Here is a 26,688-nt window from a genome sequence, read left to right as displayed (position 1 = left end):
AGGCATATAAGGGATTGTATTTTGCTGAAGATTTGTATTTTCCAATGGGTCTATATTTTATGGTAAACATAGAATGAAGATTCAGCAATATCAACTCTTTCCTGCAACCGTACAGAATAAAACAGCTGTTTTGCCGCTTGTTTTTTTTTTTTTAAACATTTACTCATTTCACTGTACATTATAATAAACATGATATAATTATTCTATAGGTTAGTACGGTTAAGGAGTGGAAACCACTTTTGCCTAACTGTCACCATATTCTGAGAGCTATAACTTTTGTATTCCTCAATCAAAAGAGCGCTATGAGGGCTTGTTTCTTGCGGGAAAAGGTAACAGAGTGGTACTATTATAGGGTAAATCTGACCTTTTGATAGCTATCTATTACATGTTTTTGGGAGGAAGGAAGAACTAAAATTGCAATATTATGTTAGTTATGTCATTATACACCTGACAATACGGGTATAATAATGTAAAAGATGCTTGGCCAAGGTTGCTACGGACGTGTCAATACCAATTTTGTGTTTAGGGGGAGATTTTAATAATTTCATATAAGTGTATATAGAGAAATGGGAGTTTTTTTTTTTTACTGTCCCACTAGTGGACTTACACTGGGGATACCTTGACAATACACTGGATCTCATAGGCCACCGTACATGGCAGACACAAAGGTCTTTGTCAGACCACCTGCTGCCATGGCAACCGCCCGGCCTAGACCTAGGAGCAAATAAAGAAGGTGGCCTAGTCTACTTCTTGTAACTTTACAGAAGATTTCAAGTCATTAATATTTTCAAGGATAAAATATAAATGACAAAATAATAATAAAAGAATACAGACTACAATAATATTCAGTTCAACTTAGGTTTCTTTTTAACAAAGCCTACAGACTGAAAAAACATGGTTTTCAAATTGTTCCTTCTCCAGAGTTGACCAACATTTATACAGCAATCTTGAGCAAAAGTAGAGAATTGTAGGCCAAGATAAGCAATACAAAACAGGTGTCCATGCATGGCTTTACATTCAGACAATACAAAATGATGTTATTTAATAAGCCGTTTCCGTTTCTTTAGAAGAGATTCTCGCAAAGCAATCTGAGGGGGGAAAAAAGAAAAAGAAGAGTTTAAAGAAAAGGGAATAAGTCAACAATTTTTTTTTTCCAAGGTAGATAGTTAAATGTAGCACAAATAAATTAATTCAGCCCTGCACCCCTGACCCGATAGCCTCCATCCATCCATGAATAGGACTGCGCTAAGCAGCATTATAAAGCACAGCCACCAATTAATGTGCTTTGCTTTGCATACATTTCCTATATTTTGCGGAGCAGCTGTCCCCAGTGCGTGCTTACCCCACAGTGACCGGGTGCCATGATGCGGCCACAGCAACAGCCCCCCTACATTCATGATGTACATGAATAGTCAAAGCTTTTATGGATTACCTGCTTGTCTCTGAATGAACGCTTATTTTTGGTTCGAACATTCTGGCTATATCTCATCATCATAAAGTTCTTATTCTTTTTCTTCTCCTTATTGGTGGTGCTAGCATGAGGATTCATTCTCGTTTTTCTCTTTACAAATTCTTTTCTGTCAGTCTTACCAGCCTAATAAATGAAATTTAATTGTAATCAGAGAATCAAAAAATAATTAACACAAAGGCTAATCAAGGTAAAGTTACATATCACACTGTCAAAGCCATATGCTGATACATGGTATCATGAGCATCTCATTCATGACTAGGGCAGTCATTGACAAATGTAGCATGTGAACAGGGTGTGAATAGGATATTAATGTGTTAAAATGGAAAGTGCCAAGATTCATCTATGATAAGACTATAAAGCAAAAAATACAATAGCAAAAATAATACTCACCAAGACTGTCGCAAGTCTAGTTTCTTTATCAGACTTGGGCTTTTTGTGCAGATGTTCAATATCTCGGAGAGACAACAATTCACCTTTGCTAAAATTAAACATGAATCGTCAATTATTGATACTTTAATATATGCAAACTAAAGTTTCTCTCAAGATTGTATCTGAATATTTGACTCTGATATCAGGCAATTAGCAGGTAGATTTTACCCCATTTTAGGGCCTTAGGACCAGGCCTGAAATGTAAAATTTGCCCTGTTTCATTATACAAGGTTAGAACTTTATAATGCTTTAACATATCCATGGTATTTTGAGATTGAAGTACAATATGTGACGAGAAAAGAAAGTAAGAGAAACATTTTGATCTCTTTTGTGTTTATGAAAAAAATGGAAATTTGGCAAAAATTTCAAAATTTTTTTTTTAAAGTTTTACATTTTCTGCTTTTCAGATACTCATAGCACCCAAGTAACTTTATAACTAACATTTCCCAAATGTCTGCTTTATATTGGCATAGGGTTTTATGCATCCCATCTCTTTTCTAGGTTGTTAGGAGGTTCAGAATTGTGGGTGCAATTTTTCTTGTTTATGTTTTTTAGCATTTTTATTCCGGACGTTCACCGTACCTTGAAAATGTTTTATTGTTATTCTATGGGTCATCATAATTATGGCTTATTTATGGTTAACTTGTTTTGCAGAATATAGAACTCATTTTGTGAGAAATTTGCTTGTTTTTGCATCGCCATATAACAATGGGCACAACATTAACCCCTTCACGCTCCGCGGCGGATATATCCGCCACGGAGCGCAGTGACTTAGCGCTCAGTGGCGGATATATCCGCCACGGCTCCTATGCCGGCTCGGCTCTGGATCAGAGCCGAACCGGCATCGGGAAACACGGGGTGCCGGCTGTAACTAATAGCCGGCACCCCAGTGTAACACCCGCGATCGGAGTTGTCTCCGATCGCGGGTGCTTAACCCGTTAGATGCCGCGGTCAGCGCGACCGCGGCATCTAACAAGTATCTGGGGGGTCTTTCCCCCACGATCAGCCCCCCCGAACCGTTTTCGGGGGGCGCCGATCGTTGCTATAGTAACTCTGGGGTCCGATCTGGACCCCAGAGTTACTAGCAAGAATTGCCAGTAAGATGGCGTCTGTGACGTCATCTTACTGGCAAAGTGCCAGCCTATGCAAGTGCATAGGCTGACACTGATAATACTCTGCAATACATGAGTATTGCAGAATATTATCATGAAGAAGCAATCAGAAGATTGCTTGTTCATATCCCATGGTATAAAAGTGAAAAAGTAAAAAAAAAAGTTATTCAATAAAAAAATAAAGTAATAAATCACTAAAAATGCCCCAAACCCCCAAAACATATAAAGAGACATATAACTCAAAAAAAAAGTCTAAATCATAACACAAACCCCACATATATAGTATCACCGCGTCCGTAACAACCCGTAGAATAAAAGTAAATCATTATTGAACCCCCACGATAAACGCCGTAAAAAAAAACTGTTATAAACCCTCCAAAAATTATGATTTTTACCTTTTCAATCCCACAAAAAATGATATAAAATGCGACCAAAAAACCATATGTACTCAGACATGATACTGGTGCAAAGTACAACATGTCCCGCAAAAAACAAGCCATCAACCAGCTCCGTAGCCAAAAACGTAACAAAGTTATGCCACTTGGAAGATGGCAATACAAAAATGATAGATTTTTCCCCACATTAGGGTTTTGTTTGACAAATTTAGTAAAACGTAAGAAAATATATTCATGTCTGGTATCCCCGTAATCGTATCAACCCATAGAATAAAGCTAACATGACTATTAGTCTATACGGTGAACACCAAAAAAAAAAAAGTCAAAAATCCAGTACAGAATTGATGCTTTTCTACTCCTGCCCTCAAAAAAAGTTCCTAAATTTTCAACAATAGGTGATACCAACCCCAAAATGGTAACAATGGAAAAAGCATCTCATCCCGCAAAAAAAATGCCGTCACATGGCCCAAATAACGGAAAAGCGAAAATTTTATAGCCTTCAAAAGGGGCCAATGAGGAAACTAAAATCCTGGCAGCTGCAGCGCCCTCCTTCCCTTCTGCGCCTCGCTGTGCCCCCATAAAACAAGTAACGGCCACATGTGGGGGGTCTTTGTACTCAGGAGAAATTGCTGAACAAATTGTATGGTGGGTTTTCTCTTTTTATATTTTGGAAATGTGTAAATTTTGGTGCTAAATGAACGTATAAGGGAACAATATGACCATTCTAAATTTCACCTCCATTTTGATTCAATTACTATGAAGATCTCAAGGGGTTAACAATCTTCGTAAAAGCTGTTTCTGATAGCTTGAGGGGTGCAGATTTGAAAATGGGTAGATTATATAGGGGGTTTTGATGCTAAATATGTAAAATTTCATTCAAAACTGTATTTATCCCCAAAATAGTCAATTCTGAAAATCCGGAAAAGCGCTATTCTATTTGTAAGCCGCGTGACGTCAAAATAAATTATCCAGATATTTCAGAAATTATGAAAATGTAAAGTAGACAAATGGGAAATGTTATTCAGCAACTTATTTAGGTGGTAAATCTATCTGCCTGAAAACGCAATGATTTAGAATTTCGAAAATGGCAAATTTTTCAAAAAATTTATCATATTTTCTTTTTTTTGTAAATAAACGCAAAACTTATCTGCCAAAATTTACCACTAAAATGAAGTACAACATGTGGGGAAAAAACAGTCTCAGAATCGCTTTGATAAGTAACAGTGTTCAAAAGTTATAACCATATAAAGCGACGCAAGTCAGAATCCAAAAAATCGGGCTGAGCCTTAACCTGCAAAATGGCTGCGTCCTTAAGGGGTTAATATTTTTTGTTTACAGAACTGTTTTAGAGCTTATTTTTTGGGGGGACAAGCTGTACTTTTTCTTGGTATCATGTCGGGGAAATGTTACTTTTTGATAATTTTTTATACGCTTTATGAGGTTAGATGTGAAAATTTAAGTTTTTTTGGTGTTTTCTTTTTACAGTATTCACCATAGGGGTTCAGTGACAATTTTTTTTCATTGTACAGGTTGTTATGGACAGCCAAACAAAAGGAAAATTTTGCTGTAGAATTGCTAGGGTTAAAGAACACATATGAATTGTGTGGAATATGCAAAGAACACTCAAACCCAAAAAGGGGGTTCCACACCACAAGTATATATTTGTTACCCATGATTGCATGCCTACAAGTGTTATTACTTTTATCATGCAGTTTGTATGTTACCACGGTGTAAAATGATGTACACAGCTTCAGTCCACGCTGTTTAGTGCCGGGGAACATTTTTCCTTTGCACAGTTGTCCATCAAACAGTACATATTTGAAATTCTTTTAATAATTATTTTTTCTAAACAATAAAATTTATTTACATTTGACTACTCGTGGTGAGGAACCCCCCTTTTTTGGAGGTTGCTATGGACGTTGTGATACCCAGTATGTTGTGTTTTTTGGCATGATTTTCAGGGGACTTATTCTTTTTTTAATTACACTTTTTTTTACTGTTTTATTTTGTCCCTGGGTGGGACATGAGAAAGTGATCATTTGATCACTTGTTCATTGTAATATACCGCAATACTAATGTATCTGCAATATTGACAGTATTTAGCACATTACATAGTCAGGCTATGCATTCTGCATACGCTGACAGCTGCACTGTTAGATCGTGCTGTAAGTACGATCCTAAAAGGCTGCTAATGAAGGCAGCCCTGGGGTCCTTATCGGAAGGAGGGTTCCGATCGTCGCGGCGATTCACTATAGACTGTTACTGCGGGATCCCGGCTACCGCGTACTGCCGGGATCCCTCGGTGATTGCAAGGGCTCTGCATCTCAGCCCGGGCGATCGCCATGACGTGATTTCTACGCCAAGGTGCGGGAAAGGGTAAACTTTAAACTAATCAATCATAGACACTTATCTACCCCCACAAAATGAATAGTCATAGTAAGAAAATACAAACCCATCTTCCTCATCACTGTCTATTTCTATATTCTTCCTCTTCTCTCCTTTTCCAGGTGCAGACTTCACTTCTTTCGCCAATTGTGCAATGCGGATTTTCTTGAATTCTTCTTGTGTGAGGAGTCTGCTGGTGCTAACAGCTGCAGCTTTGGCCTTTCGCTCATCTTCTGGCATTGATTGCAGCTTTTCTTCCTTTAAAACCATAAGAGACATGTTAGCATTTTTATCTTTTCACTGATTTCTTAGAATAAATCTGTTTTAGGATGTATATGTGCAGCACCGGAGAAGCAGGACATTACATTTTGTAACAATGGCTGCTTGTGCATCTGCAATAAATGCATCTTTATAGTGTTCACAGTGTTAGGGACTGCTCACATGACAGTATCCTAGTCAGTGAATTACATCGGCATATGTTTTTCCCTAAATAAGTTTTAAAAATAAAAAAATTAGCTTGAAAGAGAACAAGAAAAATAGAAAGCGCATGAAATCTATTGCACAAATGGAGTTCATATCACTTGTCAAATTTATAAGTTAGCGGATATGAAATTTTATAAACTTGTACCATAATCATAAAATGTGCAGATATTGAGCAATATTGGGGTGTAAATGGAACAATGGTTTAGGCAGGCAATTTCCATAGAAAGTTGCTGATAAAGTAGCAGTATACATTACGTTAATTGAGCAGTTATCATATGATCTAAAATGTTGGGGATACAAGTATATTTTTATATAATACCCATAAATATAAGCTTTATTTTTGTCCTCATCTGGTAGGTAAAGAAATATTTTATTTTTACTACTTGGCCTTTGCCTAGTGTCTTTTTTTTTTTTTTTTCAATTTACAAGGTGGGCAAACCCTTTTGGTGTAAACATAAGACTTACAATTTCTTGTTGCTCTTCATCCGAGGAGTGATGTACATCAATCCACTCCCCATCTTCATCGTCATCACTGAGACTTGCACTTTCCCATCCATCTAACAGAACATTTCCTTAGTTAATACAATTGCAGGCAAAGATCTCCAATTGATGTAACTACCCATATACACAGACTATTACCATCTTCCACTGCGTCTTCTGTAACCTTATTTTCAACTTCCAACACCTCTGCCCCCGGAATATGGTCTTTTGCTACCAATTCTCCATATGCATGAATTTTTGCCTCTGTAGATGCTTCTGTTGGTTTCCCCTGTGGAAATATTTTAAATGCTTAGATCAAATTATTTAAAAAAAAAAAAAAAAAAACGGAAAAAGGCAAAAGGCAAAAGGTAACACTCACCCGGAATTTCTTTTGCAACATTTTAGGGTTTAAAGACCGGAAAAGCTGTATGAGCGCTCTCGCAGACATAGAAACATCTAAATGAAATGAAGGAAAATGCAGTAAAAACCTCATCTTCTGAGCATGCATCATCCACCAATTTCTAAGGTTAACTACACACGGTCTTGATTGCCATGCAGAAAAAAAAACAACATTTAAGGCCTCCTGCATACATGTACCTGGTTTCACGTACCAGATGTCACAGACCAAGCACATTTACATAAACATTATAGCCTTTTGTCATGAAAGGGTGAAACACCTTATCGCTGCAGCCATCTTACATTTGAGTTTCCACCTTCCATAAGCCTCTTCTTTATATTTTAATTACAGAACTATATATGAGGATTAAACAAAATCTGTCTCAATGAATAAGTGTTAGGCCACAAGGACATGAACGTGTGCTGTATGCAGGCCGCAAACAGCAGCCCTATGGACCAAGACATTGTGTATAAAGCCTTCAAGGACTCACTTTTATCCTTGTGCGTCTTGTACTGCGATAGATCTTGTAAGAGTTCTTCTTTCATTGCCAATGGACAGCGTGCAGTTACCTCTTTTATGGCATTTATACTGGATAAAAAAGTGACAATAGGTAACAATTATTATTTGCTGTACACATTTCACATTTTTTACCACCATACAAATTATGTTACATTTGTTTTTCAGTAGCATTATAGAAACAGCAAATACATTCAGTTTTCTCACTGGTTAACAATAAAAACCCACTTTTTAAAGTTGCCATATTCTGAGAACATTTATCTCCTTGACGGAGCTTTTCAGGAGACTTGTGTGTGTGGTCCGATGCCTTTACACATATTATGGTGTACGTATGGCTTTTTGGGCACCTTTTTGAAAAATTATAACCATTTGTGTGCAATTTGTTTTACACAAAGCATTTCTAATGGGTAAAAGGTTTTTAATTTTAAATAAAAATGAGCATACTTTAATAGAATATATTTTAGTACCTTTAAGGGACCTAAAAATAACTTCTCTGATCACTGGCATTATACAGCATACCCTACTTCATGCTTTCTCAGCTAACTGACCACAAGACCATTTTAAGTCTACCACCACTTGTGCAGTTGTGATTTAAACTAACACTACTTACAGGACGGGCTTTAGAACCAACTTAAGGAATATGTTTTCATTATTCTTCAAATAGCAGCACCCCAAAAAAAACAACTTTTAAAAATACGCTAATTAGCGCAGGGCACTCCCATGCACATGGCGCAGACGGCCTGGCGCGTCTTCATCTAGTAATTATGCACGCCTAAATTCTTTCATTCACTCCCACTCATCTGCCCAAGAGGCAGTGACGTCATCCGGCTCTCGCGATATCACTTGAAAACAAGCGGGCAGATTCGGCTGCTTGATAGGTATGTACACTGTGCATGTGCAAGACTTCTTGACAACCAGATGATGTCACCGTCTCTCGGGCAGATGGGTGGGATTAAAAGAAAATTTAGGTGTGCATAATTACTAGATGAAGAAGCGTCGGGCCGCCTGCATTATGTACAGTGGAGCGCGTGGAGCTGATTAGCAAATTTTTAAAAGTTGTTTTGCTTCGGGATGCTGCTATTTAAAGCTTAATGAAAACATTTTCCATTACATAATACTAAAGCCCAACCTGTAAGTATAAATAGTTTAAGTCATGCCTACACAAGTGGTAGTTTTCCTTTAATAACTTGCAAACGTGTAGTAGGACAACAGTGCAACAATCAAACTTCATACGCGACATGTTCGGGAAGTGGTTAAACTGTAACTAAACCTTCAGTTGACTCTTCTGCTCAAGCTTCATTATGTGTGTACATTAGGGTTAACATGATTCCCTGCAATGACTTGCATGAGCTCTGCAAGCTGTGAGAGCGAAAGAAGGAGTAAGAAACTTACCCAACAGTCATTACTTCTCCAGAATTTCTGTCAGTAACAAAGTTATTGGCAATAGTCATAAGCACCGACTCTGCAACCTGAAACAACAAAACTTCTATATTAAAAAGCACACAATGTATTTTGATTTCCATGCTGCCCGACTAGCTAAAATGTTACTGAGGCGTTCACAGAGAAGTGTCCAGGCATCAATATAGGTTTAAATATTAGGATACAATATTCTGGATGTAAAGTTAACCCAATACCCATCAGACTAACACTTAAAAGGCTAAAATGACCAGTGCATTTTTAGCAAATTTTCATATGTATTGGACCATAACATAATTTTGCTACACAAAGTGGAGAAAAAGATTTTTTGTAATGTATAGCAGTATATATTTTTCACTTTTCAATTTACCGTATATACTCGAGTATAAGCTGACCTGAGTATAAGCAGAGACCCCTAATTTTGACACAAAAAACTGGAAAAACATTGACTCGTGTATAAGCCGAGGGTGGGAAATGCATTGGTCACAGCCCCCCCAGTATATAGCCTGCCAGTCCCCTGTACTATATAAGCCAGCCTGTCGGTGCCGCGATGGATGCCAGGGAGCGTCAGAAGGCGAGTTCTCTTTGTTTTTTTCCTTGACTCGAGTATAAGCCGAGTTAGGGTTTTTCAGCACATTTTTTGTGCTGAAATACTAGGCTTATACTCGAGTATATATGGTAACTCAAAATGACTATTATAAAATGTATTCCCTAGTGGGCGATTGTCATATTTTATATCTGTCATAAATTATATCTATGTAATCCATCTAATCTAATTATGATATCAATGATGAGGTGTCTGTATATAAATATAATCACTAACAGCCAATGTTTTTCATATTGTAGAGGGAGATATCCATTTGGTTTACTTATTAAAGAGGTATTCTCATTTCGGCAAATTTATGTTATTGTTTGTATTATCAAAAGTTAAACAATTTTCCAATATACTTTCTATCAATACATCATGGTTTCCTAGATCTCTGCTTGCTGTCATTCTAAAGAAGAATTTTATTGTTTACTATCAGTGGACAGAAATCTGACCATGGTCACACAGTCCATTATATCAGAATAACTAGAGCTGTGTGATATATAACGAGCCGCACACCTGTGTGACCGTGGTCAGATTTCTGTCCACTGATAGTAAACAATAGAATTCTTCTATAGAATTACAGCAAGCAGAGATCTAGAAAACCATGAGGAATTGATACAGAAAGTATAGTGGAAAATTGTATAATACAAACAATAACATTAATATGCTGAAATGGGAATACCCCTTTAATATATTATACTTCTATATGAATATTTTGTGTTTTTATTACAGGTTGCCTGTGAGGTCAGTTGCTACCATATATACTCGGGTATAAGCTGAGGCCCCTAATTTTACCACAAAAAAACTGGAAAAACCAATTGACTCCAGTATAATCGAGGGTGAGAAATGCATTGGTCACAGCCGGCACGAGGCTACACAGCGCAGCTACTCCATGCCCCAGTAGCCACATTACTCCTCCTACCCTGTTGTGTCCGGCGCGCAGCTCCTCGTAGCTGCGCGCCCTTGTCTGCCAAGCCGGCTACTGCGCATGCGCAGTAGCTCTGGCCTCGGAGCTGGGACTGCTCAGCGGGCGTTCTGCGCATGCGCAGAACGCCATCATATCGGACAAGGGTGCGCAGCTACGAGGAGCTGCGCGCCGGACACAACAGGGTAGGAGGAGTAATGTGGCTACTGGGGCGTGGAGTAGCCGCGCTGTGTAGCCTCGTGCCCGGCTACTCCACGCCCCAGTAGCCGCATAACTAAATTTACATATTAGTTCAATAAAGTTTCCCAAAAGTTAGCGGGGACGTGAGGATTAGCTCTAAAAAGAGCTCTCCTCACGTCCCTTACATCCACCTACCACCCGATCTACCTTTATAGGTAGATTCGTGGTGGTAGGTTCTCTTTAAACTAATTCTTAGTTGGAAAAAATGTGCTGTACGTGGCTGTATCTTGCCATCTCTGCATCAGAACAATTCTCGACATCCTCAATATTACAGGTATGCAGAAAACTTGTGTTATCGCTGAGGCTACATGCACAAAAAAAAAAAAAAATGCTTGACGAACTCAGGCTGCAAACATTGTCTACAATAAAAGATTGTCTGAACAGAGTTTGGCGGCTCAGAGGAAACCAGGTGTGTGTGTATGAGCCCATGGAAATGAATGCTCATTTGAATGAGAGCTGCATTATACACAAAGGGAAAGAGCAAGCATCTCTAAAAATGTTAATTCATCAAATATTTAACTACAGGGGTTTTCTGAGAACTTTTACCGACAACGTGCATTGTATAAATCCGTAGGTGGGCATGATAAACCTGGCACCCTGGCAATCACACATGCGAGTGTTGGCATGCCATTGTTTAGAGCGGGAAGCAGACAGCTTAGTGGGCAGGTTGGCCAGACGGCAAAATTGCCAGGAAATCATTCACACGGTGAACCTTGTGGTCACGCGGTGCATTCTTGGACAGTTTCTGCATGTTTACCATGCGTTTGGCTAGTTTGAACCGTGTATTAACATTTTTACACCTGCTTAAACTTCCACTAATGAAGAAAAACACATTTTAAGTAGGCAAATGCATTGTAAACAAGCAAACACGCATGGGTTTTCAGCAAGTTTAAAAACGCATAAAGAAATGACCAAGAACACCGTATAACAGCACCCTAAGAGGGCTTCAGTCCTGCCGTCAGGCTGATCAACTACAGATTGAGTAGCTTCCTACTCCCTACCTCTACACAGATGATCGATGGGAGTGCAGGGTGGCACACATATCAAATCAATCACTAATAGTAAATGTGCCTGAAAAACTTCTGATAATGAAAAATACTTCAGTCATCAAAAATGCACAATTTGATTTCTAAATATTTGTAAGAAGTTCTCAGTGTTAACCAATAAACATTTATCTGCAGTCAAAAAAAAAAAAAAAGAACTTACCTCAGGAGGCACCAGATGATGGGTAGCTTGAGCAGCAAACAACAGAATCTTTGTTACATCTGATTAACAGAAAATGTGGAATTTACTAACAAATCTCCAAGGGAAAACATTTCTAGCAATAGCAAAAATTCTGCATACCTAGCAAAAGCAAACAAATATTATAAATGCAACAAAAACATTTAATGAAAAAATATATGGTAGGTACATTTGGAGCTTCTTCGACAGGGGATGTTATGGACACACAAAAGGTATTTCACACAGATGGGCTTCCAAAACAAAACTATCTTTCTTAGCTGAAGTACTCAATTTCTTAGTGATAACGTACGAATAATTTTAAACGAACTAATCTTTTACATTAAAATGTAGGTTTGGCCTGTGCCAAAGTCCCCTTGAATGTAAATATACTACTTTACAGCACTTGCACTTGGGGGGCATTTACTAAGCCTTTCAGCTTATTTCAAATCTGTTTGCGCACTGCTTGCCACTTTGGGCATGATGGGGCACGGAGCTGAACAGATGGGGGATGGCTGAATTTATTATAATCGCTGCTGGGCACTGGGTTGATTGCAGCAATTTTTAATTTAAACAGTTACTGATTCAGTCATTTCCTTTGGCAAGAAATACAATTTATATGTACCTGGAAACCCACTCACTTTGGCTTGTCACTGACCTAATGAGATCCACCCCCTCCCACATTCCCAAAAGAGATAAGCTCATAACATTAACATTAGTACTTTGAAAATAGTAGATGCTGGATGGAGGTTTACTGGAAATGTATGGCCATTTTTTACAACTTGTACTGTATATACTTCAAATAAAAGTCAACTCGAGTATAAGCCAAGATAACTCCTTAATAAAAAAAAAAAAACTGTGAAAATGTATTGACTCGAGTATAAGCCTAGGGTGGTAAATGCAGCGGATACTCTGTAATAAAATGTCAAGTAGTCTCCCCTCATGAATAAAGTGTCGACAGCAGCCCCCAAATGAATAAAATGCCCAGAGTGCTGCCATTATTATTATGTCCAGCAGAGTGCACCTCTGACCGGCAAATCGCATAGAAGTGCACCTGTCAGAGCAGCCGGGAACCCTCGGAGGTGCTGCAGGGAGAAGAGGAAGCCGTGGGTCAGCGGCAGAGGGCGAGTTCTATGTTTATTTTCTTTTTTTAATTGAGTAGAAGATTGAAAAATTGTGCTGAAAATACCTCAAGTATATACGGTAGTTTAAGAATAAAGTAAGGAGACTTACCTCTTTGGTGTGGCTGTAGAAATCTTTGTATAAATGGGTAGTAGTTAAAAAGAAATAGCTGTAAGAAAGTAACATTTTCAGAATAAGACTCCAAAATGGAAGGATTTGTATTAAAAGGGGATAGAGATATATATATCTCAACAAGTGTATCTATATATCAAAGAAAGCACAAACAATACTACCTAATTCAGACCCGTGGAAATGCAATGCAAACAATTTGGCAGTTAGAATGGCACAAGCCAATCATACCAGGAAACATCGTACATAATAAAAAACCTTCCAGGCAACTCATTAACCTGTGCTTCAGAAGCTAGATATGGATATGTACATAACATTGTGAAAGTAGTCATAGCATCACCCCCCCCCCCCCACCTCCCAAAAAAAAACGAAATTATATTACATTAATAAATCGATTCAGTGAATTTAGAAACAAAAAGTTGTTACAAATATTATTTTCACTTATTATAACTGAAAAATGTAATGAGTACCTATAAAATGCATTTAAAAGGGAAACCATTATTAGATTTTACCTCGTTAAACTACATAACCTCTCAGATGGGTTATAAAATATCCTTGCTAGAATTATCTGTGAAAAATCATTTACCTGTATAAAAAAAATCTCCTCAAAAAAGGTGTCATGTTAAAGATAACAATCTTTGCTTAAAGGACACCTGTCATCAGGTCTCTGCCACTAGTCCTGTCACCTCTACCTGTTGGAGCAGCTCACAGGGATCCCATCCCAGCCTTTATCTAGTTATTTCATACATTATTCATTGTAAAATCATCTATTCTTTATCATGTAAATGAGGCTAGTCACATGGTCAGAGGCAGTGATGTCACCCCTGTTACCCCTCCCCTCTCCTCCCCCTGCTCATGTCTGTGTGTAATGTATAGTAAAGCATGGCTAGTGTGTGTCCTGCATCTGCTGACATGCTGCATCCTCCTAATATACAGGTGAGAGACACAGACATCAGCTACACATGAATCTGACATGTTCTGCTATAACATGGCTGCCGGGAGCTGCTGTATCTCTCCTAAACACACACATGCACACACAGGCTGCAGGGGGCGTGGCCACCAGCACCAGGAAGCACATCAGTATACAGGCTCACATCATTACACAGGCTGTCAGTTATGCACTGGGGTGTGGCTGTGCCTCCCACTCATGAATAGAGTGGACAGCTTGAATATGCTAATGCTTCATTGGACATTTCCCAGGTCATTTGCATACAGCTTTAGGACCATTGCTTAGGTTTACAGGCATGTAGAGGGACAATGAAGAGATAAAGGCAATGCTCTCTAATGGCAGTTTATTAAAATATATTTAGTTTAGGGGGGTTATTTTGCATGACGGGTTCTCTTTAAGGAGAACCTAAACTAATTATTTTCTAATTTGTTCTAATGTCTTCATCAAGTTGAGCCATCTTATATTGTGACCTAAGATAGAGTGGCACGGACAACATAGAATCTATATTCATTGCGCATGGCTTCAAAAAGGTATACATTTTGTGTTTCCTTTGCAAAACTGTGTTGTCGGTTGACAAGGAAGATGTCGGAAAGGCAATCCATTAACGTGCCATTCCACTCACCGAGTTATTGTTTGTTCTTCAGTTGAAGTCCAGCTGGTCAGCAAAAGGCGTTCCAGAATAAAAAGGACCTTTTTCAAGCAGCGCAGAAAGGACAAAGGGCAGTGCCAACAGCCGAAATGGCCATGGAACAAGTATGGATTTTTCTACACTGTCAAAGTTAACTATGCACAGTAGATAGTTACACAGTAACCCAGTATCACCAACATCATATAAGTCAGGAGAAATGCAATGGACTCCTTTGTTAGAAAAGCAAATGCTTAAGTAGAGATTATTGCAAAGTATCAACTCACTTCATGGATTCCAATAAGCCTGGAAATTAGGTCCATAAGCATAATCTTAACTTCAAATCGTTCTTTGGATTTCTCCAATTCCTTAAAAAGTTTTTCTGCAAACTCTGCAAGGATAATGAAAGTGTATTAATGGTGAAAAATACAGAGGTTTTGTTTTTACAGACTGCTCATAAAACTCATTTTGCGTCTAATAATTCTACTTTTTACATGAATCTTGTAAAGGGAAACTAAAAATATTTAGATTGACTACAACATCACACAGTTTATGAAAATATAATTGGAATTAGGACAGGGATTTTTCAAAGCAATATTTTATCTATGTTTAAAGGGGTTGACCACTTTTCAATAAATCTATCTCATTAGACATATCTCTGCATGTATCCTCTACCTGTGTCTTCTTTGAGAGCTTCAGGATGCGACCACACCTTCAGTTTTTCAGATGCAGTATTTTGATGCCCAAACCAGGAATGGAGTAAAAGTAGAAGGAAGAGTAGAACCTTTCAATCATTTGTCTCAACCCATTACATCCGCACATGCTTTAGGCTCTAAAATCTGCATCTGAAAACTGAATGTGTTGACGCACCCTCAGCCTTTCCCGGTCTCACCCTGCTGCCCTCTACATACATACACAGAACTTGTTGTTTCGCAAACCTTCAGGCCGTCCTAATGGCATCACTCACTGCGACTCACACTTTCTCTCACAGTCCACCTCAGCGAAAGACACTTTCTCTCACAGTCCACCTCAGCGAAAGACACTTTCTCTCACAGTCCACCTCAGCGAAAGACACTTTCTCTCACAGTCCACCTCAGCGAAAGACACTTTCTCTCACAGTCCACCTCAGCGAAAGACACTTTCTCTCACAGTCCACCTCAGCGAAAGACACTTTCTCTCACAGTCCACCTCAGCGAAAGACACTTTCTCTCACAGTCCACCTCAGCGAAAGACACTTTCTCTCACAGTCCACCTCAGCGAAAGACACTTTCTCTCACAGTCCACCTCAGCGAAAGACACTTTCTCTCACAGTCCACCTCAGCGAAAGACACTTTCTCTCACAGTCCACCTCAGCGAAAGACACTTTCTCTCACAGTCCACCTCAGCGAAAGACACTTTCTCTCACAGTCCACCTCAGCGAAAGACACTTTCTCTCACAGTCCACCTCAGCGAAAGACACTTTCTCTCACAGTCCACCTCAGCGAAAGACACTTTCTCTCACAGTCCACCTCAGCGAAAGACACTTTCTCTCACAGTCCACCTCAGCGAAAGACACTTTCTCTCACAGTCCACCTCAGCGAAAGACACTTTCTCTCACAGTCCACCTCAGCGAAAGACACTTTCTCTCACAGTCCACCTCAGCGAAAGACACTTTCTCTCACAGTCCACCTCAGCGAAAGACACTTTCTCTCACAGTCCACCTCAGCGAAAGACACTTTCTCTCACAGTCCACCTCAGCGAAAGACACTTTCTCTCACAGTCCACCTCAGCGAAAGACACTTTCTCTCACAGTCCACCTCAGCGAGAAGGAAAAGCAGAATGAATCATAATGCTTCCTCTTTAGCCCCTCCTATTCATCAGAGCTAAGACACGTAAACAAAGATCCACAGAGAGTTTGCATTCAGAACTAAAGTAACAGGACTGATGACTCACTTGATGAACATTCAGGGATTATTATTAGGGCAGTAAAGTAAAATCTTTCCACCTATGCAGAATTATACATATATTACCTTGAGGGTCATGCACAAGATGAATCGCTGAGAAGTTGAATACTTCCGGCCTTTTCTTCTTTTTATGTTTCTGTGTAAGACACAATGGCATAAACAGCCTTATTGAATCCTTAATTGCTAAATATTAGTGATTTTTACACCATATGGAAAAACATTGTTTTTAAAAAACAAATAATTTTATGTCTTAGACTTCTACAATTCAGTATGTTCACCAGGATCTGTAACGATAAATGGGTGCGTTTCTAAACATGTAAACATCATAGCTTAACATTACAATAACAAGATTCGTAGGTTTCAAAACAAACTTCTGGTGTTTTGTACTCAGACCAAGGGAAGTAAAGGAGGCCAACTTTCAGAGGGATGAAAAGGTTAAGGTTAATAAAAAAAAAAAAAAAAAAAAAAAGCGAAATAAACCTTATGTACGTTATTGTATATCCTCACATACCACCGACTTACCACTTTGGAATTGTAGGAAAAATTGTAATACAATTAGCAAAGAGAAGATGACTATGTGTGACATAGTAGCAGGCTAAATATATTGTCCAGTAAATTAAGTGTGCTGCTCAATAGGCATGGCTTTACTAGGATATTTTGTCGCCTTACAGGAACCTTCCTTTGTAAGAGTGCAAGGAACCACCTTTCTAATAAATAAGTCAATTTCTGCACATTATAGGATATACTCTCACACACGTACCTTTAACACTTTCATGGCCTTCTCCAGTTTCTTCTTGCTCTTTGTATTCTTTTTGCTCGTTGAATACCTCACCATCAAGTCTCTTGCAGTTGGTCCATCATCCTTTAATCAAAATTGTGAATTCAATTGAAAAATATATTGACTATTTATTAATCTAATATCTGTCCTGACAGGTCAAACCTCTGACTCCGAGTCACTGTCTTTTTTCTCTTCATCCCTTCCAAGGAAGAACTGCAAGGCGGCAACCAAAATCTGCAAACAACCCAAAATGAAATAACCTAGATTTTTTTGTTGCCAATCTATGTTTTATACATATAAATTACATTATATATATTTTTTTTTTTTCTCTAGGTTTAACAACTCACCTTGGTGACTTTAGAAAAACAGGCAGTTGTGATAACATTGACCGTTTTAGCATCATTCCTGTGACAGAAAACTTAGCTAATTATAAAACAATATAAAAAGCATTTAATAAAATTCATTACTTGCCCTGCCAATCAGCAGACAAAAATGATTTAGAATTATTGAAGTCACTAGAGCTCAGTTTGCATTAAAAAAGGAAGAAGACATCACATAAAATTTCCTTATTTCCTTGATTTGTTTAGAACATGTTGAAAACGAACAGGTTGATATTGCCATCCATACTGGCCGACACATTTTAGGCAACAAACTAATTGACTAGGGGCACAGAATTTGTTCAAGTTTCCCAAAACGTGACAGCCGGTATGGATGGCAATACCACCCTGCTCGTTTTTAACATGTACAGGCAGTGCCCGGGTTATGTACAAGATAAGAACAAATCTACAGAACCTAAGTTGAATTTGTATGTAAGTGGGACAGGTATATCTTGTAATTGTAAAACCAGCCAAATTTTTTTTGGTCACAGTAACAACAGAATTTTTAAATGTTGGATTCTCATAAGAACTAGGATTAATAATTAAGCTTAATTGCAGACACCTTTAATAACTGTTATAGCCGTTTATTGTAGCCCAAGGCTAAAGTACTGTAAACTACAAACATTCAGAGGTCCGTTTGTAACTAGGGGTTGTCAGTAAGTCGGGTGTTTTTAAGTAGGGGACCGACTACACCAAATAAATCAAGAATTTTTAATTGTGGCACTGGGATGCTTCCTTGTTTTTTCAAGCAAACATTTGGGGCTGCAGTCCAGGCAGCAATGAACCTTAGCGTCAGAAGATTTTTCAGTGAAGTTCAGCTGTTAGGTGAGCTATACAGGTCTATTTACATCTGTGGTATAACTAGAGCTCCTTGACTGGCTTCAGGGGCTCCCATGTTGGCCAACAATGGAGTGGGGGGGTATAGCTTATTAAACTATTTTTTCCTTTATTACCGTTCTGACCCCCCTGAAGTTTTCCATAATTAAATCCATAACTTATTTTTTACGTGCACATAACTTTATATTAATACCATAAGTGGGACTGTATGATATCTTTTGATCACTTTTTATAAGTTGCAAAATGGCAAAAAAAGTGGCGTTGCAGACATTTATAAGGGGGGGGGGGGAATCACCGCCAAGAATAACTTTTTAACCAGTTCGCGCCCGCCCGCCGTGTATTCACGGTGGCGGTCGGGTCGCGCTGCATGGAGAGGGATCACGGGCTGAGCCCTCTCCATAGCCGGTAAGTCTTTGCTGCATATTGCAGCAAAGGCTTAATGGTAACACTAGCTAGCACCGATCGTGGGTGTTTTCACAGTGATGGCTGCCGGCAGCCTCGAATAGATAGCGGCACATGGGCGCCGCCATCTTACCTGGGATCTCCGCTCCCTGTGACATCATCGGGGAGCGGCGATCCGTCTCCATGGCAGCCTCAGGTCTTCCGAAGACCTGAGGCTATTTCGTTTTAACCCCTTCATTACAATGTGCTGATAGCACATTGTAATGAATGAGGAGGAAAATCCCCATATACTGCCATACTGTAGTATGGCAGTATATGACAGGATCGATCAGACAACCTAGGGTTAAAGTACCCTAGGGAGTCTGGAAAATAGTAAAAAATAAAATTATAATAAAAAAACCTAAAATTTCAAATCACCCCCCTTTCCCTAGAACTGACATAAATATAAATAAACAGTAAAAATCATAAACACATTAGGTATCGACTTGTCCGAAAATGCCCGATCTATCAAAATATGATAACAGTTTTTCAACTCGTTTAACCCCATAAGGGAAAATAACGCCCAAAGTCGAAAATGGCACTTTTTTTGCCATTTTGAAAAATATAAAAAAAAAATCTATAAAAAGTGATCAAAAGGTCGTACAGTCCTAAAAATGATACCATTGAAAATATTATCAAATTTCGCAAAAAATGACACTACCCACAGCTCCGTACACCAAAGTATAAAAAAAAGTTTAGCGCCAGAAGTTGGCAAAATCAAAAAAATAATTTTTGTACAGGAGGTTTTAATTTTTGTAAATGTATGAAAACATTATAAAACCTATACAAATTTGGTATCCCCTTAATCGTACCGACCCAAAGAATAAAGTAGACATGTAATTTGGGGCGCTCAGTGAAAGACGTAATATCCAAGCCCACAAGAAAATGGCGCAAATGCGTTTTTTTTCACCATTTTCACTGCATTTGGAATTTTTTTCCCGCTTCCGAGTACATGGCATGGAATATTTAATACCATCACTATGAAGTGCAATTTGTTACGCAGAAAACAAGCCATCACACAGCTCTTTACGTGCAAAAATAAAAAAAGTTATAGATTCTTGAAGGTGGGGAGTGAAAAATGAACATGAAAAAACAGGAAAGGGCCCGGTCCTTAACCGGTTAAATAATTGTAGATTGGGGCTTTTTTTATACCCCTTAGGTACTGTAACCATAGGCTGTCTGATTGATACTACCATATAGCATCATACTACAATATAACAGTATATGGCACCAGCACATTCTAACAGATCTGCAGAAATGATGAAAATCCTGGGGTCTGACAAAAGGCTGTCATGATGTTACGGGAGCAACATTCACAGCTGTTACTTGCATAAATACAATTCTCCACATGTAAATTCACATTTATTAGTGTCTTACCAGATATTTCTTCTGTACAGCTCAATCATGACATCCAATGACATCTTAGCTGCTACTGCATTGTTGTCTCTAAGCATTGTATACATGAAGTTCTGCAGAGTCTACAAAACACAAGAAATTAACTATAACTAAAAATGTTTAGCTTTGTGTATGATTACTGATAGGAGATACCTATTAGGATGTACTTACTGTGTTCACTTTGTTGTTTTTATGTTTTGCATTGATATTTTTGATGTCGGTCACAATATGAGTGTACAAGGTCTATAAAAATAAACAGATAAAATATTTTACATATACCACATATACTAGAGCATAAGCCTCTAATTTTACCACAAATAAATGGGAAAACTTATTGATGCGTATATATCCAGCACCCTGATATTTTCTGCTGATAAACCTGGATTATACAGTATATATTTTACAGTATATATTTTTAACATTTTTTTGCCCAGTAAAAATACCTTTCCAGGGCATAGATATTGATAACACATCCTCAATATCAAATCTGAAGGCTTTGTGTTGTCCTAGGGTGCCAGTAATGTTTTCAGTTAATAAGAACACACCATGCCATAGATGTACTTTATGGTGTAGAAACCAGTTACTTGCAGTGATGGAATGGGTTTGTACACCATTGTCCTTACGGATAAAGATTACCATTGAAAATATAGTTACCTTTCTAAGAAGTTTATCTTGGCATCTCAAAAGTTCAAAGAAAAGTTCAAGAACAACTGAAGGGCTTATTAAGTCCTTGTTTCTTAACATGATTAGAGCTTTGCATAAAGTCTGGGGGAATAAAAATACAGTACGTATTAAGAAATCTGCACAAAAACAGATACACATAAATGAAAAAAAAAATAGATCAAAGTACTATATTCATATTAACCATGTCATAAAAAAAAAAAAAAAAAAAAAAAAAAAAAGGCTTTCCTAGTTCACTGGCCAGCTTATCTCCTTGACTGTCCAGACTTGGGACAGCACTATACAAATAACTCAAGAGATTTAAAGGTTTATAGGTGGAAAAAAAAGAACTATTGCTTAGAATGCTTCCAACTACACTGCAGCAAGGGTACATACACTTATTGGTTTGGGAGGCATTTGGAATGCCTCTACTTTGACTGCCCTCTTCCCACTTAAACTACAGACTATCTGAATACATATCTGTACAGTTGACTAAACTGTAAAGAAGGGCAATTACGTGTTAGAAACTTGAAAACATTACCATTCTAAGATCTGGATCCATGACTGTATGTTGAGAAGACAGGATTGATTTCAGCTGTTGCGGAAAATCCTGAAGATGCTGTGGGTAACAGTGTGCAGTCTGGAAGATACAAAATCAACAAAGAGAATGTTACAAGAGTTACCGTATATACTCGACTATAAGCCGACCCAAGTATAAGCCGAGGCCCCTAATTTCACCACAAAAACCTGGTATAACCTATATTTTATTTACTCGAGTATAAGCCGAGTTTGGGTTTTCAGCACATTTTTTTGTGCTGAAAAACTAGGCTTATACTCGAGTATATATGGTACTTGGCTGCAGTGTAGCAAACAATTTAAAAGAAATTTGTCAACAATTTTGCTTTTGACTCAATAAAGTCACATGGTAAAACATAATTTTAAATTTTTTTTTCTTTTTTAAATGTATTAATTTTCTGTTCTTAATTAGGTTGCCCACACTCTTAACAGTATTTAGTAGTATACTTCACACAAGCCTCATGGTCATTGTCAGCAATGGACTGAAGCTGACTTACTGATGTCCAAGTAAAATATGCAAAGTTTTCCAGGATGGGATAAGGAAAACCATGCCTCTTTTAGCTACCTTCTAAGGCAACTCCCTTGACATCAAGCATGATCTTCAGAGGTCTTATGGCATGATGTGGGATTGCAACCAAACCAGTATATCTTTTCAAGAAGGAACAGATTCCAAACTAGAGTTAATCCACCAAGAAAGAAATGGAAAATGCCTTCTACGAGAAACGTTTCTGTATACTTTGTCTTGATGCTGTAGAGAAGTTATCTTCTATTTTAATCGTATCTGTTATATGAATGAGGGCACCACTGCATAGAAAACCTGATGCATTGTGCAATATCAATATCTAGCTAAAATAGCTTTTGAGATCATACCTGTGCCATAAACATGACCAATGTAGACAAATCCTTATTAGATCGGTCTGGTTGCAGCTTGAAAACTTCAATGACGGACTGATAGTGTTTGTACTGCTGTAAAAACTTTAAAACAAGAATATATTAACATTTACCAGGATATAAAACCACAATTAAAATGTTAATACAAGATTTTTTTAATCATCTTTTGCAGCTTATCAACTTCCCTATGAATGATATATTATTATGGCACAGCAAATGCAATGGAAACGCAATGTAACATCAGCATGTGATCACGGTTGAAGCCTTTGGAGTGTCAAATAAGCAACGCATCACGTAAATGTGGCCTCACGGGTATAGCCCTATCCATTCAGAGTGGGTGTTTGCGGCAATATACTTTCATTGATTGTGGTTGCTAACCATGTAATGCCGCCAGCAAAGACCCCAGTCTTTGGAGGCAACAAACTGTTTCTTTGAAAGCTGGGGGTGATCTCTAAGAATCTGCTAAAAACCTACACTTGTCACTACAATCACGGTTTTTAACTGCTGTCAATAATTAGTTGGCTACCTTTGGCCAACATATAACATGACATGACATGCAGAAACAGGAGGGATCTGCTATGGAAATAGGTACACGTTTCTGGGAGGGACCTGAACCTTTTAGAGAACACACAATAAAAGTTATCTTTTATCATTATAGAGACTAATTAAAGGGTGTTATGGTTTATGTCTTCAGGTCTGGTACCCTAAGAAGTATTTTTGGGTCAGTAAAATTTGTTGGGTTTTTAATAGATTTGCCACCACTGGTCTACCATGATTGTGCACCAATGGAGAACAGACACTGACCGAATGGAGATTAGATCCATGGTCCAAGCAGTGACACCTTGGCTTGTTTGTAAAGCCAATGTGAATGGATATATTATATAGATGTATAAGGCCACAGCTGCTTCTCACAATGAGGATCAGCTGATGGCAGGGGCACAGGACCTCATCAGGGAACCTATTTACTAAATCAGTAAGTTTATAGGGGAATGTGCCGCGTCCAGGAAGTATTACACCCGCTGACAGTGGGCACCCAGCAGGGTCAGAATACCGCCACACACTGGCCGGTCTGCACACATTATATTGCCAGGTTCTTACCTCCTCAATGTAGGAGCTCGGGTCCCTCTTGATCAGGTTCTGCAGCTGTGGCAGGTTGGTCGGTAGCTTGTTATTGTTCCTCCCGGACATGGTAGCGGCTCAGTGATGCAGTTATTCGGAGAATCTCCTTATTTTCTATGAGGAGCTGTATTGACTTTACAGTCTGCTGAATAATGCGTTTCAATCTCTACTACACGTGTGTACATGCTTGGAGGCGACCATGTTGATTCTCCCAGACCGTCAGTGCGCCTCGTGACGTAAAGACGGCAGCTCGAACGGGACAAGAATAGAAGATGGCAAACGTGTGACATGGCGCCACCTGCCGTTCTCCGAGAACATTATTTACCGCTGTATTTGGCGTGCATCTAAATCACATGACTAACGATTAGCACTTCTTATGAAACAGAGAGCTTGATCATACACTTCCTCTACTTATAAAACAAAAGCTGAATTCTATTTTTCAAACATTCTTCTCTTAATTCCTTCAGGACCAGGTTTTTTTGGGGATTTTTTTTTTCCCTGTTTTTTCTGCGAGTCTTAGCTTTGTAAACTTCAAAATCTAAAAGATATCAGTAGAGATGAGCAGACTTTATGTCCGTGTTTGGGTTTGGTCGCCCGACCCTGATGTATTGCTGAATTGGCAGTCAATCTGGCAAATGAATGTCCCTAACAACTAGCCATGGCTATGGTTGGCCAGGGGGAATTCTCCTGGACAATCATAGCCATGGCTAGTAGCATGTCTGATAGGCCTTATTGAGATGACATATCTCCTTTCTTATTATAATCAGTACGATTGCAGAGATACCAGATTTAAAGGGCACCTACCACCACAAATCTACCTATAAAGGTAGATTGGGTGGTAGGTGGATCATTGGGACGTGAGGACGTCCCCGCACTTTTTTGATAACTTTTATTAGATATATATTCAAATTTACTTATGCGGCTACTGGGGCGTGGAGAAGCCGCATCTGAGGTTACACGAGGCGGCTACTCCACGCCCCGGTAGCCACTTTACCCCTCCTACTCACCCATCTTCGGCGCGCAGCGCCGCGTAGCTGCGCATAACTGCGCACCCTGGTCCGGCGATCCTGCCGTCTGCGCATGCCCCTGTTTTGGAGCAGTGACCGCGCAGGCGCGGGCCTGCTCTTCTGCGCATGCGCAGACGGCAGGACCGCCGGACGAGGGTGCGCAGCTATGCGGAGCTGCGCGCCGAAGATGGGTGAGTAGGAGGGGTAAAGTGGCTACCGGGGCGTGGAGTAGCCGCCTCGTGTAACCTCAGATGCGGCTACTCCACGCCCCAGTAGCCGCATAAGTAAATTTGAATATATATCTAATAAAAGTTATCAAAAAAGTGTGGGGACGTGAGGATTAGCCCTTAAAAGGGCTATCCTCACGTCCCATTGATCCACCTACCACCCAATCTACCTTTATAGGTAGATTTGTGGTGGTAGGTTCCCTTTAAATAGTTTGGTTAAGTCCTAATACCTTTAAAAAAGCTTCCAAAATCTTGCATTAAAAAAAAACCCTTGTGTCGCTATAATTTGGTATATATGTAGCTGGGTTAGGTGTCATTGATAAGATCAGACACATCGTCAGAGACCCCCAGTGAAACAACTCGTCCCCCCCCCCTTCCCCCAAACAGACACAGCTGTATTTTAGCACATAGAAATCAGCATTTGGGGTGTTGTATGAAAGGAGATAAGGCACTTAGATTCTATTGGCCATTATGTTTTTTACCAGCACATTCTGGGAAAAATGACTAGGCCTTGTTTACAGCCATGCTTATCTACACAATGGCTCCTAGAAGCTTCTTCATAACCAAAATAACAAGAATACAGAGGCCTGAAGGACGGTAAGATATGCCAAGGATATTGTGAAAGGCAAACAACAGTTTAAATAAGAAAAATAGCTGAATTAAAACATTTAACTCTGTAGCTTCTGAGTGGGCAACATACCCTCCCCCCCCCCCAGATTGGCCGCTGTAGAGGCATATATCACCAACACCAGACAGACCCGCCCCACACACACTGGCACAGTCTGAGACCCCCAAACACACATATCACCCCCCCCCCCAAACCATAAAGACCACCCCATAGTCAGAGACCCCAGACCAGACAAACCTCCAACCAGACAGACTTCTGCACACACACAGACCCCAGACCGAACAGACCCCCTCCACAGTCACAGAACCCAAACTATTCAGACCCCTTCACAGTCACAGACCTCAGACCAGAAATATTCCCCAAAAGTCAGAGACCCCAGATGGACCCAGATGCATTGTCAGAGAACCCAGGCAGTCTCCTGGCTAAATAGACCCCCACAGATACAGACCACAGTTCAGACAGACCCTCCCATCGAACAAAGCCCACAAAAACAAAATGTTAACTGTTAGAAAACTGTGTTTTGCTATTTAGTTTGAATTTATGTCAAATGAACAAGACAGAATTAGGACAGATTTCTGGTTAAATGTTAATTTTCTAAGAACTCTAAGGGTCAGCAGGAGTTAAATCTGATTCAAAATGCAGCCCCTGTGAAAAGCTTATCAGCAGTTGCAAATGCTCTGTGCAACACCCCTGCCAGTCAACTCATCCAGAAGATAATGCTAGGAGAACTTTGTGTAATTGCAGCTGTTGATACTGCCTGAAAAGGCAACAGTTAATTGGTGTAAGTAATTATCCAATGATGTGGCTGTTATGTTAGCTGGAGTGTGATTGGAGAGGTGCTACAGAGGTGCTACCTTCCAGCCAGGGGAAGTATAAAAACCCCTGCCGGGTGAGTCATTTACTAAGGGCCCGAATCGATTTTTTTCGT

The 26,688-nt window shown here is 39.2% G+C and overlaps 1 protein-coding gene across 1 annotated transcript; it reads right to left on the bottom strand.

Annotated features, from left to right (window-relative positions):
• Window positions 1–227: 227 nt before the first annotated feature.
• Window positions 228–24,201, bottom strand: SDAD1 (SDA1 domain containing 1). Its single transcript, XM_072116174.1, has 22 exons — window positions 23,878–24,201; window positions 22,759–22,863; window positions 21,854–21,952; window positions 21,307–21,417; window positions 20,824–20,895; window positions 20,635–20,735; window positions 17,950–18,007; window positions 17,765–17,836; window positions 17,585–17,686; window positions 16,891–16,960; window positions 15,169–15,272; window positions 13,290–13,347; window positions 12,045–12,103; window positions 9,061–9,137; window positions 7,643–7,740; window positions 7,135–7,211; window positions 6,915–7,044; window positions 6,741–6,832; window positions 5,860–6,050; window positions 1,862–1,949; window positions 1,433–1,594; window positions 228–1,088 (listed from the first exon to the last, which is right to left on the bottom strand). The coding sequence occupies exons 1-22, from the start codon at window positions 23,965–23,967 to the stop codon at window positions 1,038–1,040; spliced, it is 2,067 nt and encodes a 688-aa protein (XP_071972275.1). The 5' UTR covers window positions 23,968–24,201; the 3' UTR covers window positions 228–1,037.
• Window positions 24,202–26,688: the final 2,487 nt, after the last annotated feature.

The sequence above is a fragment of the Engystomops pustulosus genome, chromosome 1 (assembly GCF_040894005.1).
Source record: "Engystomops pustulosus chromosome 1, aEngPut4.maternal, whole genome shotgun sequence".
NCBI classification, from domain to species: domain Eukaryota; kingdom Metazoa; phylum Chordata; class Amphibia; order Anura; family Leptodactylidae; genus Engystomops; species Engystomops pustulosus.
Note: the sequence above shows the minus strand (reverse complement) of the source record. Positions and strands in the feature narration are given on the sequence as shown.